Source organism: Cebus imitator, unplaced genomic scaffold (assembly GCF_001604975.1).
Source record: "Cebus imitator isolate Cc_AM_T3 unplaced genomic scaffold, Cebus_imitator-1.0 Scaffold234, whole genome shotgun sequence".
In the NCBI taxonomy this organism is placed as follows: domain Eukaryota; kingdom Metazoa; phylum Chordata; class Mammalia; order Primates; family Cebidae; genus Cebus; species Cebus imitator.
The window spans coordinates 3,131,774-3,149,789 of NW_016107549.1; the positions used below are offsets into that span (position 1 = coordinate 3,131,774).

An 18,016-nucleotide genomic window follows, 5' to 3' on the forward strand; every position below is an offset into this window, starting at 1 on the left:
AGACAGAGTCTTGCTCTGTTGCACAGGCTAGAGTGCAGTGGCATAATCATGGCTCACTGCAGACTCTTCCTCCCAGGCTCAAGCAATCCTCCTGCCTCTGCCTCCAGAGTAGCTGGGACTATAAGTGCACACCACCATGTCCAGCTGATTTTTTTTTTTTAGACTGAGTTTTGCTGTCACCCAGGCTGGAGTGCAGTGGTGTGATCCTGGCTCACGGCAACCTGTGTCTCCCGGGTTCAAGCAATTCTCGTGCCTCCGGCTCCCAAGTAGCTGAGATTACAGATGTGCACCACCATGTCTCCCTAATTTTTGTATTTTTAGTAGAGGCAGGATTTTATGTTGGCCAGACTGGTCTTGAACCACGGACCTCAGGTGATCCACCTGCCTCAGCCTCCCAAAGTGCTGAGATTACAGGCATGAGCCACTGCACCGGGCCTAATTTTTTTTCACTTAAAATTTTTTTTGTAGAGACAGGGTCTTGCTATGTTGCCCAGGCTGGTCTCAAACTCCTGAGCTCAGAGGGTCCTCCTGCCTCAGTCTCCTTAAGCACAGAGATTACAGGTGTGAGCCACCTCGTCGGCCTAATATTTATTAAATCCTTACTGAGTGGCTGGCTGTGTACTAAAGGGCTCCCGGAAAGAGCTCTGCAAAAGTAGGCCCCTCACTTAGGAGCCTTTTTAACCCGAGGGATCTCCTTCCTAATGGTGAGGCCCCTTCCTAATGGTTAGTGAATTTTCTCAACACTCCTATCAGGTAGCTAACATGATTATCTCGATTTTACAGATGGGTAAACTGAGGCATAGAGCAGCAGTTTGGTGGGTCTGGGATGAGAGTCCAGGTCTGGCCGGCTCTGGCGCCCGGGCTTGCGCAGCCTCCCCTCTCGCGCGGCGGTCACGCCACTGTGTGCCAAGGCTGCGCTGGGCCGCTTCCAGCCCTGGGCCGCCTGGGGGAGGGGTGACCTCCCGCCGCCGCGCCCGCCCCGCGCGCCCTCCCCTAGCTGGGCCCCTGCCAGCCCCACCCCCTCCGGCCGCCGAGCCGTTCCGCCCCCCGCAGCAGCCCAGGGACAGCGGGCGGTGGGGGGAGGCTGGCGGCAGGGGAACCCTAGCTCGGGGACTTAGGGAGGAAGGAAGGACAAAGCCGGACACCCCGGCGCGCACACACACCTGCTGTCCAGGTGAGATCCAGTCTCCAACCAGCGCCTTTGCACCCCCACCCCCCACTGCAGCCGGGGCGCCCGGGCGGCTGGAAGGGGCGGGGCCGGCTGGAGGGGCGGGGCCAGTAGGAGGGGCGGGGCGGGGCGGGGCGGGGCGGAGCCACCCCTGAGGGCCGGGCGCCCAGGCGGCGGCGCGCGAGGACGCACGGGCGGCGGGACGCAGGGACGGCGGCGGCCGGAGCGCGCCAGGCGAGTGGCACCCGGGGCTGGGTCGGGGTTCAAGTCCGGGTCGGGGATCGAGTGTGCACCCCCTCCACCTACTGTCCTACCCCCCACCTCTGACCCTGAAACACGACCTCGCTGATCTCAACGAGCCGCTGCCTCCAACTCCACCTTCTGTGTACAAACTTTCCGGACTTGGAGTGGCTCTGTCCCCGCGTCCCTGCCCCTCCCCATCTTTGACCCCTTTCCCCCATCGATTCTTGGTGCCCTGCCCGTTTCCCCAGTCGTGGCTCCCTCTCCTCGCTCTCCGCTGACTCTGTCCCCCTTTCTGCCTCTGTCCCCTCCCCGCACTGTCCCCCCTCGCTCTCCTCCACGGTCGTGCCCCAGGCGGCGAGAAGACCGCCGGGCGTCCGGCCGGGCTGGGCCTGCGCTTGGCGGCTGGGCCGGCGTGGGGAGCTGCAGCTGTTTGCCATTAGCCGGGGATCCCACAGGCCCCACCCCCTCCCTGCACGGGGCGGGGTCCTTCTCACTCCCTCAAGTTTGGGGCGAGAAGAGGGCCGGGAAGACCCCTGAGATGTGCAGGCTGGTCTGGGGTGGTGGGTTGGGGAGACCCGCGCCCCTTCCCTGAGCTCCCTACCTGTCCCCCCTGGTAGGCTCCAGTCTTTCCATCTCTGTTTTTTCCCCGTCTCCTGCTCCCCAGGGGTCCCATAGCGAGAGAAGGGTCTCAGTCACAGACATCCATCTTCCCCATCACACCCTCTCATCTCCTTTCTCTTCTTACCCGCGACTCGCTGGTCCTCATCGAGGGCGGTCAGATGACTGAGGACCCTCAGACCTCAGTCTCCATATCTGGGAAATGGGTAGAGATATTTGGTGTGGAGTCTGGGGGTGGTGGCTTGGTGGGCAGTGGGGGGACCCACCAGGCTTAGGTTCACCTTCAGGCCCAGCCACTTCCCCATGGCCCCAGTGACCCGAGGCAAGTCACTGTACCTTTCTGTGCCCTCTGCATCGCCTTGTCTGTGAAACGGGATAACTGCCCATCTCACGGAATTGCCATGACAAAAGAGTTGATGTAAGGCCGGGCACGGTGGCTCACGCCTGTAATCCCAGCACTTTGGGAGGCCAGGGCATGTGGATCATGGTGACAAGAGATCCAGACTATCCTGGCCAACATGGTGAAACCCCGCCTCTATTAAAAATACAAAAATTAACTGGGCGTAGTGGGGCATGCCGGTAGTCCCAGTTATTTGGGAGGCTGAGGCTGGAGAATCCAGGAGGCGGAGGTTGCAGTGAGCTGAGATCCCGCCACTGCATTCCAGCCTGGGACAGAGGGAGACTCCACCTCAAAAAAAAAAAAAAAAGAGTTGATGTTATTATTACTGTTACTAATACTATTTGCCCAGGAGCACCCTCACTTCCCCCAGCTATTCTAATCCCGCTCTCTCCCTGCTTCTCCATCCCTTTTTGGTGGCCAGAAAATATTTTCGATCAACTTCCTGTTGCTCTGGGGTGAGCCTCCAGGCAAATGGAAAAACTAATTTCCTGCAATTGGTGACCTGTGTTCCAGGTGCTGAAAGACAGAGAAGCGAAGACAGAGGTGAGGAAAGACAGGGAGAGAGACACCGGGGGCGGGGGGCGGAGAGAGAGAGAGAGAGAGAGAGAGAGAGGTGGAAGGACAGAGACGTGGAGACAAACAGAGAGACTTCGAAAGAGAAAAGGCAAGAAGACGGGACAGGAGAACAAGGACCAGCTCAGCTGCTCCTGGAGCCCCAGCCCTGCCTTCATGCCCAGCAGGTGCCCTACCTGGCCCATCCTCCCAAGGTACCTGCTGCCCTGGCACCCAGAAAGGATCCACTCTGGTGGTGGGATGGGCTGGGACCTCTGCAGCATGATGGCTGGAGGTCAGATAACAGAAAGGACCAGCCAAGTTCAGGCTGGTTATATTGGGGACAAAAGAGCCCTGGCCAGCCTCCAGGGCTGAGGGGGGTTTAGTGAGAGGCTCTGATTGTCCCTCCCTTTTGCAGCCTACAGGCATCCCCTCTTACTTCCTCCCCTCCACCCCCATGACTTCCCGGGGCCACTGCCAGGCCCTCTATCCCTACTGCGCCCCAAGCCCAGACGCATCCTAGGCGGGCAGGAAGTTCTGTGTAGCCCGGCAGTGAAACTGTTTATTTTTAGAGAAAATTGTTTCCATAAAGGGGAAAGGCTTCACTCCTAGCTGCCTCCCCAACTTTCCCTCCCCTGCCCCCGCTGCCCCAGTCCAGGCCTGATCGAGCTCTCAGCTTTGGGATCACTGGGTATCCCCTGTGCCATGCTTGGCCTCTCATTGTCCCCCTGTGTCTCTGTCTCCTCAGATCCTTGCCAAAAGAGGAGGTTCCCCTCTTCCCCCACCCATTAGCGCCTCAACCCCCATCTTTCCCTGTGGCCAGCTCTGGGCCTGGGCTAAGGGGAGGGGGTGCAGGAAGGGTGGGGCCTATTAGGCTTGGGGCCCCCCAGCCCGAGGGCCATGTGGAGGCTAGGCTGTGGGAACAGCTGGAGCCTGTCCAGAGGCTGGACAGATGTGCAGGCAGGCAGTGAAGTTTGATTTCTTTGTTCCAGACCTGCAGTGGGGGGAGGGGGCGGGGAGCCCACCCCTCCTTCCGCAGCCAGGCTGGGTTTGCGCCTATGAGTGGGTCCCAGACCTGGGTGGAGGGCCAGGTGGGCCAGCTGTGGAGGGGGCTGGCCTCATTTCCTCCCCTCCCCCTACAGACTCCTAACTCCCGTTGCCATGGTTCCCTTTCCCCAGGTAAGCCTCAGCCAGTGCTGCAGGCAGTCTGACTCGCAGTCCCTCAAGTGACTTCTAGGAGCATCTGCAGACAAGAGGATGGCCCAGGTCCTGCACGTGCCTGCCCCCTTCCCAGGTCAGGGGACTCAGGGAAGAGGGCCCTGCCCTGGGGAGCTTCAGTCCTGGAAGCCCGAGGGACAGGGGACCCTGCCTTGGGGGCCTTGAGGGTGGGACCCACAGCCCAGCAATTAGAGGTCTAAGGGAGGAGTCAGAGTCCTGCTCTGGGAGGGTCTGAGGGGGGTGGCAGAGTCTTACCAGAAAAAGGGGGTTGTCTAAGCGGGGAGATAGGGCCCTGTCCTGGAGGCCTTTGGGAGAGGACATGGCCTAGCGCCCGGAGTCTGATGGGGAGGGACAGCCCTGCCCAGGGAGGTCTGAGAGCAGACACAGTCGAGCACCAGGTGGGCTCCCATCTCTTGGACAAGTGAACCCACCTCTCCCCGGGTATCAGTCTTCGCCCTAAGAATGGGGACAGCAGGATTCAATGGTTCTGGTGTTTCTCCCACCCCAGGGACCTCTGGCCCAGCCTCCCCACCGGCCTTCCCTCCCAAGGAGCCCGACCCACCCTACTCCGTGGAGACCCCCTATGGCTACCGCCTGGACCTAGACTTCCTCAAGTACGTGGACGACATCGAGAAGGGCCACACGCTGCGTCGTGTGGCAGTGCAGCGCCGCCCCCGCCTGGGCTCTCTGCCCCGCGGCCCCGGCTCCTGGTGGACGTCCACCGAGTCGCTGTGCTCCAACGCCAGTGGGGACAGCCGGCACTCAGCCTACTCCTACTGCGGCCGTGGCTTCTACCCTCAGTATGGTGCTCTGGAGACCCGCGGTGGCTTCAATCCGAGGGTGGAGCGCACACTGCTGGACGCCCGTCGCCGTCTTGAGGACCAGGCGGCCACACCCGCTGGCCTGGGCTCCCTGACCCCTAGTGCGGCTGGCTCGACGGGCTCCCTGGTGGGCGTGGGGTTGCCACCCCCAACACCACGGAGTTCGGGACTGTCCACGCCAGTGCCTCCCAGCGCTGGTCACCTGGCCCACGTGCGGGAGCAGATGGCGGGCGCCCTGCGGAAGCTTCGACAGTTGGAGGAGCAGGTGAAGCTGATTCCCGTGCTCCAGGTGAAGCTGTCGGTGCTCCAGGAGGAAAAGCGGCAGCTCACAGTGCAGCTCAAGAGCCAGAAGTTCCTGGGCCACCCCGCGGGGGGCTGGGGCCGCAGCGAGCTATGCCTGGACCTCCCCGATCCCCCAGAGGACCCAGTGGCACCTGAGACCCGGAGTGTGGGCACCTGGGTCCGAGAACGGGACTTGGGTGTGCCTGATGGGGAGGCCACCCTTGCCGCCAAGGTTGCTGTGCTGGAGACCCAGCTCAAGAAGGCGCAGCAGGAGCTGCAGGCAGCTCAGGCCCGGCAGGCCCACCCCCAGCCCCAGGCCTGGCCACCCCCGGACAGCCCGGTCCGTGTGGACACTGTCCGGGTGGTGGAAGGGCTGCGGGAGGTAGAGGTGGTGGCCAGCACAGCCGCTGGCGCCCCTGCACAGCGGGCCCAGAGTCTGGAGCCTTACGGGGCAGGGCTGAGGGCCCTGGCAATGCCTGGCGGGCCTGAGAGCCCCCCTGTATTCTGCAGCCAGGAGGTGGTGGAGACGATGTGCCCAGCGCCCACTGTGGCCACCAGCAACGTCCACGTTGTGAAGAAGATTAGCATCACAGAGCGCAGCTGTGACGGAACGGCAGGTAAGCAGCTGCAGGCAGGGGAGAACGGCTAGGGGAAACAGTGAGGGGCTCTTTCTTCCCATGGCTCAGCCTGGACCCTCAGAATGCCAGGGTCCAGGTGGGGCATGGTGATGCACACCTGTAATCCCAGCAATTTGGGAGGCCGAGGTGGGGGCGGATCACTTGAGCCCAGGAGTTCAAGACCAGCCTGGCCAACATGGTGAAACCCATCTCCACTAAAAATGCGAAACAGCCAGGTGTGGTAGTACATGCCTGTAATCTCAGCTACTCAGGAGGCTGAGGCAGGAGACTAGCTTGAGCCTGGGAGGCGGAGGTTGCAGTGAGCCGAGATTATACCACTGCACCCCAGCCTGGGCAACAGGAGACTCTGTCTCAAAAAAAAAAAAGAATGCCAAGGTCCAGCCGCAGCCCTGGCCTTCCACCAGACACATCACTGCAACTCTTAGGGTCTCTGTCTTGTCATCAACAAAACGGGGAGAATCGTGAGTCACTGTTAGGGCTGTAGCAACCACACAGAGAAATTAGGTGACTGCCACTTTGTCAGTATCCAGAAAGCTGGAGGTGTCTGGGGGGAAAGTTCCGCAAGGCTGTTGGTTTGCAAGGCAGGAATCAATCTCAGACCAGTTTAAGCAGTGAAAAGGAAATGTGTTGTTATGTACCTTATGACAGCTTTAGGCATGGCTGGATCCAGGTGCACAAGCATCTTGTTGTTCTGTTGTCGTTGTTGTTGTTAAGAGATAGAGTCTTGGTGGGGTGTGGTGGCTCACACCTGTAATCCCACCACTTTGGGAGGCCGAGGTGGGCGGATGACGAGGTCAAGAGATTGAGACCATCCTGGCCAACATGGCAAAACCCCGTCTCTACTAAAAATACAAAAATTAGCCAGGTGTGTTGGTATGTGCCTGTGGTCCCAGCTACTCGGGAGGCTGAGGCAGAAGAATCACCTGAACTCAAGAGGCGGAGGTTACATTGAGCCGAGAGTGCACCATCCAGCCTGGCGACAGAGCAAGACTCTGTCTCAAAAAACAAAAAAAAGAGGGAGAGAGTCTTGCTCTGTTTCCCAGGCTGGAGTGCCGTGGTGCGATCATGGTTCACTGCAGCCTGGACCTCCTGGGTTCAAGCAACCCTCCCACCTGAGCCTCCTGAGTAGCTGAGACTACAGGCACACACCACTGTGCCCACTAATTTTTTTTTTACTTTTTGTAGAGACAGAGTCTTGTTATGTTGCACAGACTGGTCTCAAACTGCTGGACTCAAGTGATCCTCCTGTCTTGGCCTCCCAGAGTGCTGGGATTATAAGCGTGAGCCACCACCGTGGCCTTAGTGCTCAGATATCATCAGGAATCTAACTTGGTGTCTTTCTCTTCTTGTTTACCATGGGGGGCTTCCCTTTCAGGCAGGCAAAGGAAGGTGACCTCACTGCTCCAGGCATCTCCATGTCCAATTTAGTGGAGTGGGAGTTCCTTAGTCCAAAGAGGACCAGTAGAAATCCCAGGGGTGGCCTTCATTGGCTGGCCTGGGTCATATGCCCATTGCTGAGCCAATCACGGTGTCCCCGGCTGCCCAGCTATGGATGCTGTGGGTAGGAGAGCCCCACCCAAGCCCTGTGGCCTTTGAGGGAGCAAGGGGGTGCTTCCCAGAGGAAGTACTGAGTCCTCATGCCAGGAAAGGGGGTGCCGGCAGTGCACAATGTCAGCTGCCGGGTTGCCCTGAGGTCCCTGGGAGAAGCCACCCAAATGATTCATAATGATGACAGCTGGGCCGGGTGCAGTTGCTCACGCCTGTAATCTCAGAACTTTGGGAGGCTGGCGCAGGTGGATCACTTGAGGTCAGGATCACTCAGGAGTTCAAGACCAGCCTGGCCAACACAGTGAAACCCTGTCTCTACTAAAAATACAAAAATTATCTGGGTGTGGTGCTGCGCACCTGTAATTCCAGTTACTCCGGAGGCTGACGCAGGAGAATCACTTGCGTCTGGCAGGTAGGGATTGCAGTGAGCTGAGATGGCAACACTGTACTCCAGCCTGGGCGACAGAGTGACTGTGTCTCAAAATGATAATAGTGACAGCTAGCTGGGCATGGTGGCTCACGCCTGTAATTCCAGTACTTTGAGCAGCAGAGGCAGACCACTTGAGGCCAGGAGTTCAAGACCAGCCTGGCCAACATGGTGAAACCCTGTCTCTACTAAAAATACAAAAATTAGGTGGACATGGAGACACACACCTGGATTCCTAGCTTCTTGGGAGACTGAGGCAGGAGAATCACTTCAACCCGGGAGCCGGAGGTTACAGTGAACTGAGATCACACCATTGCACTCCAGCCTGGGTGACACAGTGAAACTCTGTCTCAAAATAATAATGATAATAAAATAATGACAGCTGTTCTTGAAACATGGTCGGGGGGATCTGCCAGGTGCACTCAGATTCATGCTGTGTGATATGGGGTGAGCAGCAGCACCTCTCTAGGCCTAAACATTCCTCTAGGGAGGTGGAGAATTGATGAATTAATGCACACAGTTAAGTGCTGGGTGCTGCTTCTGCTGATAATGTTCTGTCAACCCCGTTGGTTAGTTAGTTGATTGATTGGTTGATTTAGAGACAGTCTTGCTCTGTTGCCAGGCTGGAGTGCAGTGGCACAATCTTGGCTCACTGCAACCTCTACCTCCCAGGTTCAAGCAATTATTCTTCCTCAGCCTCCACAGGTGCTTGCCACCATGCCCCGATAATTTTGTATTTTCAGTAGAGACCAGGTTTCACCATGTTGGCCAGGATGGTCTCGATCTCTGGTTAACCCTGTTTATGCCTGGGGAAACCGAAGCTTAAGGAGAGGATTCATTTGTCCTGTGTCACAGCCAGGAAGTGGCTGAACTGAGCCAGGATCTAAACCCAGGACATCAAGCCTGTAATCATAGCACTTTGGGAGGCTAAGGTGGGTGGATCACCTGAGATCAGAAGATCGAGGCCAGCATGGCCAACGTGGTGAAACCCTGTCGCTACTAAAAATATAAAAATTCCCTGGGTGTGGTGGCACATGCCTGTAATCCCAGCTACTTGGGAGGCTGAGGCAGGAGAATCGCTTGAATCCAGGAGGCGGAGGTTGTAATAAGCCAAGATTGCGCCACTGCACTCCAGCCTGGGTGACAGCGTGAGATGCCATCTCAAAAAAAAATAATAATAATAATAATGATTATAAATAAATAAACCCAGGACAGCTTGAACCTGCAGCAGGTCTCGAAGGTAGGGCCCAAGTTCTCATCCCAGCCTCCATTCCAGGTGGCCGGAGCCCCTACCGGCAGACTAGAGGGCAGGGACCCAGCTGTGTTTTCTCACTGGCCCATGTTGTTCCTGGCCAGCTCTGGACACCACCCGCCTGTTCTATGTCTATCCCAAACACCCGGCCCTGCGGTTCTGGCCCCCTCCCAGAGGCCCCGCCTGGCCCAGCCTCTAAATCTCTGAAAGGCAACCACCATTACAGACGTGCCTCCCAGAGCAGCCAGAGGCCTTCTGCCTGCAGGACAAAAGGACAGAGAGACATAGCGATGTGCACCTTCTTTGCATTCGAGCTGCTGTCCTGAAAGTTCTTCCTGGAGTCTCATTTTATTCCCTCTTGCTGCAGCCAGCCCCAATTTCTGCCTTGCTTGGGCCAAGCTGGAATGTCTTAATTCATTTCTATATCCTCCTTGTTTGTGGTTATTTTTTTTTGAAACTGAGTCTCACTCTGTCGTCCAGGCTGGAGTGCAGTGACACAATCTTGGCTTACTGCAACCTCCACCCCCTGGGTTCAATTCAAGCAATTCTCCTGCCTCAGCCTCCCAAGTAGCTGGGACTACAGGCATGCACCACCATGCCCAGCTAATTTTTGTATGTTTAGTAGAGACAAGGTTTCACCATGTTGTTGGCCAGACTGGTCTCGAACTCCTGACCTCAGATGATCTGCCAGCCTTGGCCTCCAAAAGTGCTGGGATTATAGGTTTAAGCCACCGCACCCAGCCCTTAATTCATTTCTGTGTCTTCTCATTCAGTGTTTACCGAGTGCCTACTATGTTCCAGATTCTTCTGTGCACTGAGGACAAACCAGTGTACAACACAGACACAAAAACCACTGCAGTATCAGCCAACATGGTGACACATTCCTGTGGTCCCAGCTACTTGGGAGGCTGAAGGTGGGAGGATGGCTTGAGCCCAGCCATTCAAGACTACAGTGAGCCACGATGGCACCATTGCACTGCAGCCTGGGTGACAGTGAGACCCTGTCTCAAAAAAAAGCCACTGCAATGAATAAATAAGAGATTGCAACAGATGAAGGATGAATTATCGTTGCAGAGAATGTGTGGGAAGCAGATAGGTTGGGCATGGGGTTGATTCCAATTCTGTTTTCCCTACTCCTTAGCTCTGTATCTTTGAGCAAGCGATTTTTTTTTTGAGATGGAGTCTCGCTCTGTCACCCAGGCTAGAGTGCAGTGGTACAATTTCAGCTCACTGCAACCTTAACCTTCCTGGTTCAAGAGATTCTCCTGCCTCAGCCACCCAGATAGTTGGAATTATAGGTGCCTACCACCACATCTGGCTAATTTTTGTATTTTTAGTAGAGAGAGGGTTTCACCGTGTAGGCCAGGCTGCTCTCAAACGCCTGACCTCAAATGATCCACCCACCTCAGCCTTTGAGCAAGTGATTTAATCTCTCTGTGCCTCAGTTTCCTCATTTGCAAATTGGGAGTCCTGGTGGCACAGTATCACTGGAATAATGTGTTCATTTGTCCGGGCGCAGTGGCTTATGCCTGTGAGCTCTGGGAGGCCGAGGGAGGAGGATTGCTTGAGCCCAGGGAGTTGAGGCTACAGTGAGTCATGACCACGCCACTGCATTCCAGCCTGGGCAAGACCAAGCTTGTTGAGGGGGTGGAGGAAAAAGAATCAGTTCATGTCAAGTATTCATCATGGTACCAGGCACATGTCGATATTTGGTGCCTAAGGTCAGCTCTTGGCTCTATAGCCTGTCCAGGGAGCATCTTTGAACAAAGATGTGAAAAGAAAGAAGTCGGCTGGGTGAGGTGGCTCACGCCTGTAATCCCAGCAGTTTGGGAGGCCGAGATGGGCGGATCACCTGAGGTCAGGAGTTCAAGACCAGCTGGCCAACATGGCATAACCCCATCTGTACTAAAAAAAAAAAAAAAAATAGAAAATTAGCTGGGCGTGGTGGCGCATTCCTGTAATCCCAGCTACTAGGGAGGCTGAGGCTGAAGAATCGCCTGAACCCAAGAGGAGGAGGTTGTGGTGAGCTGAGATCCTGCCACTGCACTCCAGCCTGGGTAAGAAGAGCAAAACTCCATCTCAAAAAAAAGAAAAGAAAGAAGTTGGGAAAAACAATGTTCCAGGGAGGGGCACAGCAGGGACAAAGACCCTCAGATAAGCAGAGGCTCAGGTGTGTCAAGGAGGTTGAAGAAACTGGAATGTGATGAGATACACAAGGTACAGGGTAGTCTTATCACTGGGGGTGAGTCCTTCAGAGCTCCTGGGCTGTGAGGAGGAGCATTGTGGGAAATGAGATGACCCAGGGCAAGGAGTTGACAAGTGCTCAGAGGATCCACAAGTGCTCAGATGACCCACTTGTCACTTAGGCGGGTCAGCTTGGTGGGTAAATCAGGGAGGGCTCCTTGGAGGAGGAGGCACAGAAGGGCCCAACCTTTTTTTTTTTTTTGTAAAACAATATCTTCATAACAGCTGGGTACCATGGCTCATGCCTGTAATCCTTTGAGGGGCCAAGGCGAGTGAATCGCTTGAGCCCTAGAGTTTGAGACCAGCCTGGCCAACATGGCAAAATGCTGTCACTGCTAAAAATACAAGAATTAGCCGGGTGTGGTGGTGCATGCCTGTAATCTCAGTTGCTCAGGAGGCTGAGGCGGGAGGGTCACCTGAGCTCAACAAGGTTGAGGCTGTAGTAAGCCATGATTGTACCACTGCACTCCAGAGTGAGACTCTTTCTCAGAAAACAAAATATATAAAATATTTTCATAACATTCAGAGGCCCAACCTCTCTGCTATCTCCTGAGGCCACTGTTTTTTTGTTTTGTTTTTAGTAGGGTAGAAATCCATGCACTGTAGCCAAAGGGCAGGGGAGATGGGAAGCAGGCTTCCCCTCAGGCCGGTGAAGGTGGGTGAGGCAGGCAAAGGCCTAGAAATCCCACAAAATCTCGCCACTCCCACCCCCACGTGGCAAAGCCACCACAGGGATATCCGTGAACAAAGGGGAAACCTGGTGCTGGGGGTGTTCTCCCCACAGCATTGACATTCCTCTACTCTTGTTCAAAGTGTATTCCAATGAAAGCAGTTTATATTCTTTGTGAAAGGTTTGGAAAGTACAGAAAAATCTAGAAAAGGCTGGGCTCAGTGGCTCACACCTGTAATCCCAGCATTTTGGGAGGCTGAGGCAGGTGGATCTCCTGAGGTCAGGAGTTCAAGACTAGATTGACTAATATGGCGAAACCCCATCTCTACTAAAAATATCAAAATGAGCCAGGCATGGTGGTGTGTGCCTGCAGTCCCAGTACTAGGGAGGCCAAGACAGGAGAATTCCTTGAACTCGGAAGGCAGAGGCTGCAGTGAGCCAAGATCGCACCACTACACTCCAGCCTGGCTGACAGAGCTAGACTCCATCTCAAAAAACAAAGAAAAATCTAGAACAAACAAAACCCTTGTAAACCCACCACTGCCCAAGTGTAGCTGCCATCAAAGCTGCTGCTTTGCTTCTGATTTTTTTTTTTTTAAGAGATAGAGTCTTTGTTGTCCAGGCAGATCTTGAATTCCTGGTGTCATACAATCTTCCTGCCTCAGCTGCCCAAAGTACCAGATTTTTTTTTTTTTTTTTTTTTTTTTTTTTTTTTTTTTTTTTTTTTTTTTTTTTTTTTTTTTTTTTTTTTTTTTTTTTTTTTTTTTTTTTGCGCCCGGTTTTTGCCCTGTCACCCAGGCTGGAATGCAGCGGTGCAATCACAGCTCACTGCAGCCTCGACCCCCCCGGGCTCAGGTGATCCTCCCACCTCCCACCGCAGCCTCCCACGTAACCACAGGTGCACATGACCATGCCTGGCTAATTTTTGTATTTTTAGTAGAGACCATGTTTTGCCGTGTTGGCCAGGCTGGTCTCAAGCTCCTGGCCTCAAGTGATCCACTCACCTCAGCCTCCCAAAGTGCTGGGATTACAAATGTGAGCTACCACATCCAGCCTAAATTTAAAAAATAAATGTATTTTAGGCCGGGCATGGTGGCTCACGCCTGTAATCCCAGCACTTTGGGGTGCTGAGGTGGGCAGATCCCCCCACTTTATTATTCTTTTTACTAAGATGAGGTCTCACTGTGTTGCCCAGGCTGTTCTCAAGTGATCCTTCTACCTCAGCCTCCTGAGTAGCTGGGGTTACAGGCGTGTACCTCCGCACCCAACTTTTTCTGGTTTTATTGAAGTATACTTAATATGCAAAAAAAATGCACACATTTAATGTATACAGTTTTGAGTCTGGTGCCTCAGTTCCTTCATTTGGAGTTGCAAAGGCAGCCATAGACAATATGGAAATGAACGAGGATGGCCAAGTTCCAATAAAACTTTATTTGCAGACCCTGAAATTTCAATTTCACATACTTTTCATGAGTCCCAAATTAAATTATTCTTTCCCAACCATTAAAAAATGTAAAAGCGGCACCCACAGGCTAAAGCTCCCCACCCTGTGCTCTCCACTGTCAGTGCCACCCCCACCCCGTCTAATACCATTCCTTGCAATCCACCTTCCAGAAAGTCAGAAACTTATTTAGACATTGGAGTGTCCTTGAAAAATATGCCTTGTGCATGTTGAATTTCCTTAAATGGTATTGTGCTTCAGAGAAACAGAAATCTCTTTCTGTTTCTTATTTTTTCCCCTTCATAGACTATTTTTGAACATGCCACACTGATGTTTGTAAATCTAATTTGTCACTTTTTATTTTCTTCCCTTTTTTTTTTTTTTTTTTTTTTTTTTTTTTTTTTTTTTTTCTTTTTTTTTTTTTTTTTTTTTTTTTTTTTTTTGACCCCCCCCCCCCTCCCCCTCCTCCCCCCCCCCCCCTTTCTTCCCTTTTTTTTTTTTTTTTTTTTTTTTTTTTTTTTTTTTTTTTTTTTTTTTTTTTTTTTTTTTTTTTTTTTTTTTTTTTTTTTTTTTTTTTTCTTTTTTGAGACGGAGTGTTGCTCTGTAGCCCAGGCTGGAGTACAGTGGCACAATCTCAGCTCACTGCAACCTCCACCTCCCGGGTTCAATCAATTCTCCTGCCCCAGCCTCGTGAGTAGCTGGGATTAAAGGCACTTGCCACCGCCCCCAGCTACTTTTTGTATTTTTAGTAGAGACGGGGGTTCACCATATTGGCCACGCTGGTCAGGAACTCCTGACCTCATGATCTGCCTGCCTCAGCTTCCCAAAGTGCTGGGATTACAGGCGTGAGCCACAGCACCCGCTTACCGTCTTACCTAATCCCCTCATGGTGCGTACCTGGCTACTTTCAGTTTCTGGCCACCATGAACAATGCTGGAGTCATCCTCACACATCCCCTCCTGTGGGACTGCCTGTTCCTACAGGATGTGCAACTTCAAGTTCTGTCTCATCCTCTCCAAAAAAAGCTCTCCCTGTCTATACTGCTAACACCGTGCTCAGGTTCAAGGTGTCCATTTTCTCATATCCTCACCAACATATGGCTTTATCTGTCTTTCTAATTTTTCTTTCTTTTTTTTTTTTTTCTTATTTGAGACAGAGTCTCGTTCTGTTGCCCAGGCTGGAGCGCAGTGGCACCATCTTGGCTCACTGCAACCTCCACCTCCCAGGTTCAAGCGATTCCTCCTGCCTCAGCCTCTCTAGTTGCTAGGATTACAGGTGTCCACCACCACACCTGGCTATTTGTATTTTTAGTAGAGATGGGTGTCACCATGTTGGCGAGGCTGGTCTCGAACTCTTGACTTCGTGATCTCCCCTCCTCAGCCTCCCAAACGGCTGCAATTATAGGCATGAGCCACCAAGCCCGGCCCCATCTTTACAATTTTTTTTTAACCTGTGATAGCTGCTACGTAATGGTATCTCCTTACTGTTATGTTTGTTTTTTGAGACAGGGTCTCGTCGTGTCGCCCAGGCTGGAGTGCAGTGGCACAGTCATGGTTCACTGCAGCCTCAACCTCCTGGGCTCAGGTGATCCTCCCACCTGAGCCTCCTTAGTAGCTAAGACTAAAGGCCTGCATCACCACATTTGGGTAATTTTTTGTAGAGACGGGGTCTTGCTGTGTTGCCCAAGCTGGCCTCAAATTCCTGAGTTGAAGTGATCCACCTCAGCCTTCCTAAGCGCTGGGACTACAGACATGAGTCTCGGAACTCAGCCCTCCTTACTGTTTTCATTGGCATTTCTCTGATAGGCAGTAACATAGGGCTTCTGCGTGTGAGCCTAATGAGCTTCCACTGTAAGTCATTTACTTGTAGCCTTTTGTCCATTTTTTCTCTGAGCAGTTTTTAGAAGTTCCTGGTATCTTGCAGAATCAAGATGGGCAAACTATGGCCTATGGGCCAAATACAGCCTGACACCTGTTTTTCTACCACCCACAGCTAACCATGATTTTTATATTTTTTTTAAATGGTTGAACGATTTTAAAAGTCTATTTTGGGCCAAGTGCAGTGGCTCACACCTGTAATGCCAGCACTTTGGGAGGCCCGGAGTTTGAGACCAGTCTGGGCAATATATTAAGACCCCATCTTGGCCGGGCGCGGTGGCTCAAGCCTGTAATCCCAGCACTTTGGGAGGCCGAGGCAGGTGGATCACGAGGTCAAGAGATCGAGACCATCCTGGTCAACATGGTGAAACCCCGTCTCTACTAAAAATACAAAAAATCAGCTGGGCATGGTGGTGCGTGCCTGTAATCCCAGCTACTCAGGAGGCTGAGGCAGGAGAATTGCCTGAACCCAGGAGGCGGAGGTTGCGGTGAGCCGAGATCGTGCCATTGCACTCCAGCCTGGGTGACAAGAGCAAGACTTCGTCCCAAAAAAAAAAAAAAAAGTTGCCTGAAGCACTGCCTGCTTCTCTGTTGGGGCAGAACGGGCTTTGGGTGCTGCTCTAAGTTTATTTATTGGTATTTTTTTCACATTGAAAAAAAAAATAGAGACAGTCTCACCCTCTCTCAAAATAAAATGTCTTGACATGAACAAGATTATGTGAAACTCAGACTTATCGGGTACAGCCACATGGAATCATTTACATACTGTCTGTGGCTGATTTTGCATTAGAACTGTGGCAGAGCTGAGCAGTTACAACCAAGTCCTTACGTTTGACGTAACCAAGAATGTTTGCTATCTAGCCCTTTCCAGAAAGTTTGTTGACCCTGTTCTAGAAGATTATCCCTTGCCTGTGCAAATCTTCGGCACCACCCTCCACACCCATGAGGATCTTAAAGGTCTTTATTTTTGTTTTTGTTTTTGTTTTTGAGATGGAGCCTTGCTCTGTAATCCAGGCTGAAGTGCAGTGGCATAATCTCAGCTCACTGCAACCTCCGCCTTCCTGGGTCCAGCGATTCTCCTGCCTCACCCTCCCAACTAGCTGGCATTACAGGTGCCCGCCACCACACCTGGCTAATTTTTGTATTTTCAGTAGAGACTGAGTTTCACCGTGTTGGCCATGCTGATCTCAAACTCATTACCTCATGTGATCCACCCACCTTGGCCTCCCAAAATACTGGGATTACAGGCGTGAGCCACCGCGCCCGGCCAGAAGTCTTCATTTTGGGTATAGTTAAGACCCTTGTGTTCTGCATTTATGGATTATGCTTGGAGGAATTTTTTAAAGAACCTTAACTAGGCATATTGACTCATACCTGTAATCTCAGCACTTTGGTGGGAAAATTGCTTGAGTCTAGGAGTTCAGGGTCAGACTACGCAACATAGTAAGATCCTCATCTCTACAAAATACAAAAGTTAGCCAGGCATGATGTTGTGTGCCTGTAATCCCAGCTACTTGGGAGGCTGAAGTGGGAGGATTGCTTGAGCCCAGGGGTTGGAAGCTGTAGTGAGCTGTGATCATGGTGCTGTACTCCAGCCTGGACAGCAGAGTGAGACCCTGTCACTGAATGAATGAATATGAATGAATGAAGGAATCTTTCCCCTTCCTGAGTCCCTGATACTCTGCTACATTATGCCCCGTTAGCTTTGTAGCTGTACTTTCATCTTAATCCTTCACAATTTTTTTTTTTTTTTGAGACGGATTCTCCCTCTTTTGCCAGGCTGGAATACTGTGGTACGATGTTGGCTCACTGCAAACTTCGACTCCCCCAGGTTCAAGCGATTCTCCTGCCTCAGCCTCCCGAGTAGCTGGGATTACAGATACATGCAACCATGCCCAGCTAATTTTTATATTTTTAGTCGAGATGGGGTTTCACCATGTTGGCCAGGATGGTCTTGATCTCCTGACCTTGTGATCTGCCCGCCTCGGCCTCCCAAAGTGCTGGGTTTACAGCTGGTGAGCCATCACGCCCGGCCCACAATTTCTTTCTTGTGTATAGTATGAGATAGAGATGCAGCTTGACTTTTCTCATGTAAAGTAAGCTGCTTCTCCCAAAACCACTCCACGAAATCCACCCTTTCCCACTGACTTGTGGAAACCCCCTCTGTCTTACCCTCAGTGCCCAAAGATTGGAGCCTGTGCTGGGCTGTCTTCTCTGTCCCATTGGTCCATTTGTTAATGCAAAAATGCCCTGCTGTTCTGATGGTTGTGGCTTTGAAATATGTTTTACTCTCTCACAGACCGACTACTCCCTTGCCCTTGTTTTGTAGAATTGTCTTAGCTCATCACTGGACTTTAGTTCTTTTGTGTAAATTTTGGTGTCAGCTGGCCCCATTCCCCAGTGGGATAACAATAATAAGTATGATCAATTTTATTACTTGTTGTTATTCTAGCATTCCATGTCTAACCTTGAACTCCTTAGACTGGAAGGGGCCATCCCATGTTTTGAAGTCACTTCCTGCGTTTCTGTTGGGGCAGAATGGGCTTTAGTTTTACTCTAGTTTCTTTGGTTTTATTTTTTTCACTTTTCTTTTTTTTTTTTTTTTTTTTTTTTTTTT

The 18,016-nt window shown here is 52.6% G+C and overlaps 1 protein-coding gene across 4 annotated transcripts in view; it reads left to right on the top strand.

The window, feature by feature from the left end:
• The first annotated feature begins 1,046 nt into the window (after positions 1–1,046).
• Positions 1,047–18,016, top strand: part of KANK2 (KN motif and ankyrin repeat domains 2) — a 35,778-nt gene continuing 18,808 nt past the window's right edge. Inside the window, exons 1-4 of one of the 4 annotated variants that reach the window (XM_037727611.1) lie at positions 1,047–1,174; positions 2,943–3,196; positions 4,161–4,275; positions 4,708–5,919. In XM_037727611.1, the coding sequence (XP_037583539.1) occupies positions 4,239–4,275; positions 4,708–5,919 (1,249 nt within the window). In that variant the 5' untranslated portion in view covers positions 1,047–1,174; positions 2,943–3,196; positions 4,161–4,238. Of the gene's footprint in view, positions 1,175–1,324; positions 1,403–2,756; positions 3,197–4,160; positions 4,276–4,707; positions 5,920–18,016 lie in introns of those variants that run through there. The other 3 variants (XM_037727613.1, XM_037727612.1, XM_017497749.2) reach the window with 3 other exon arrangements.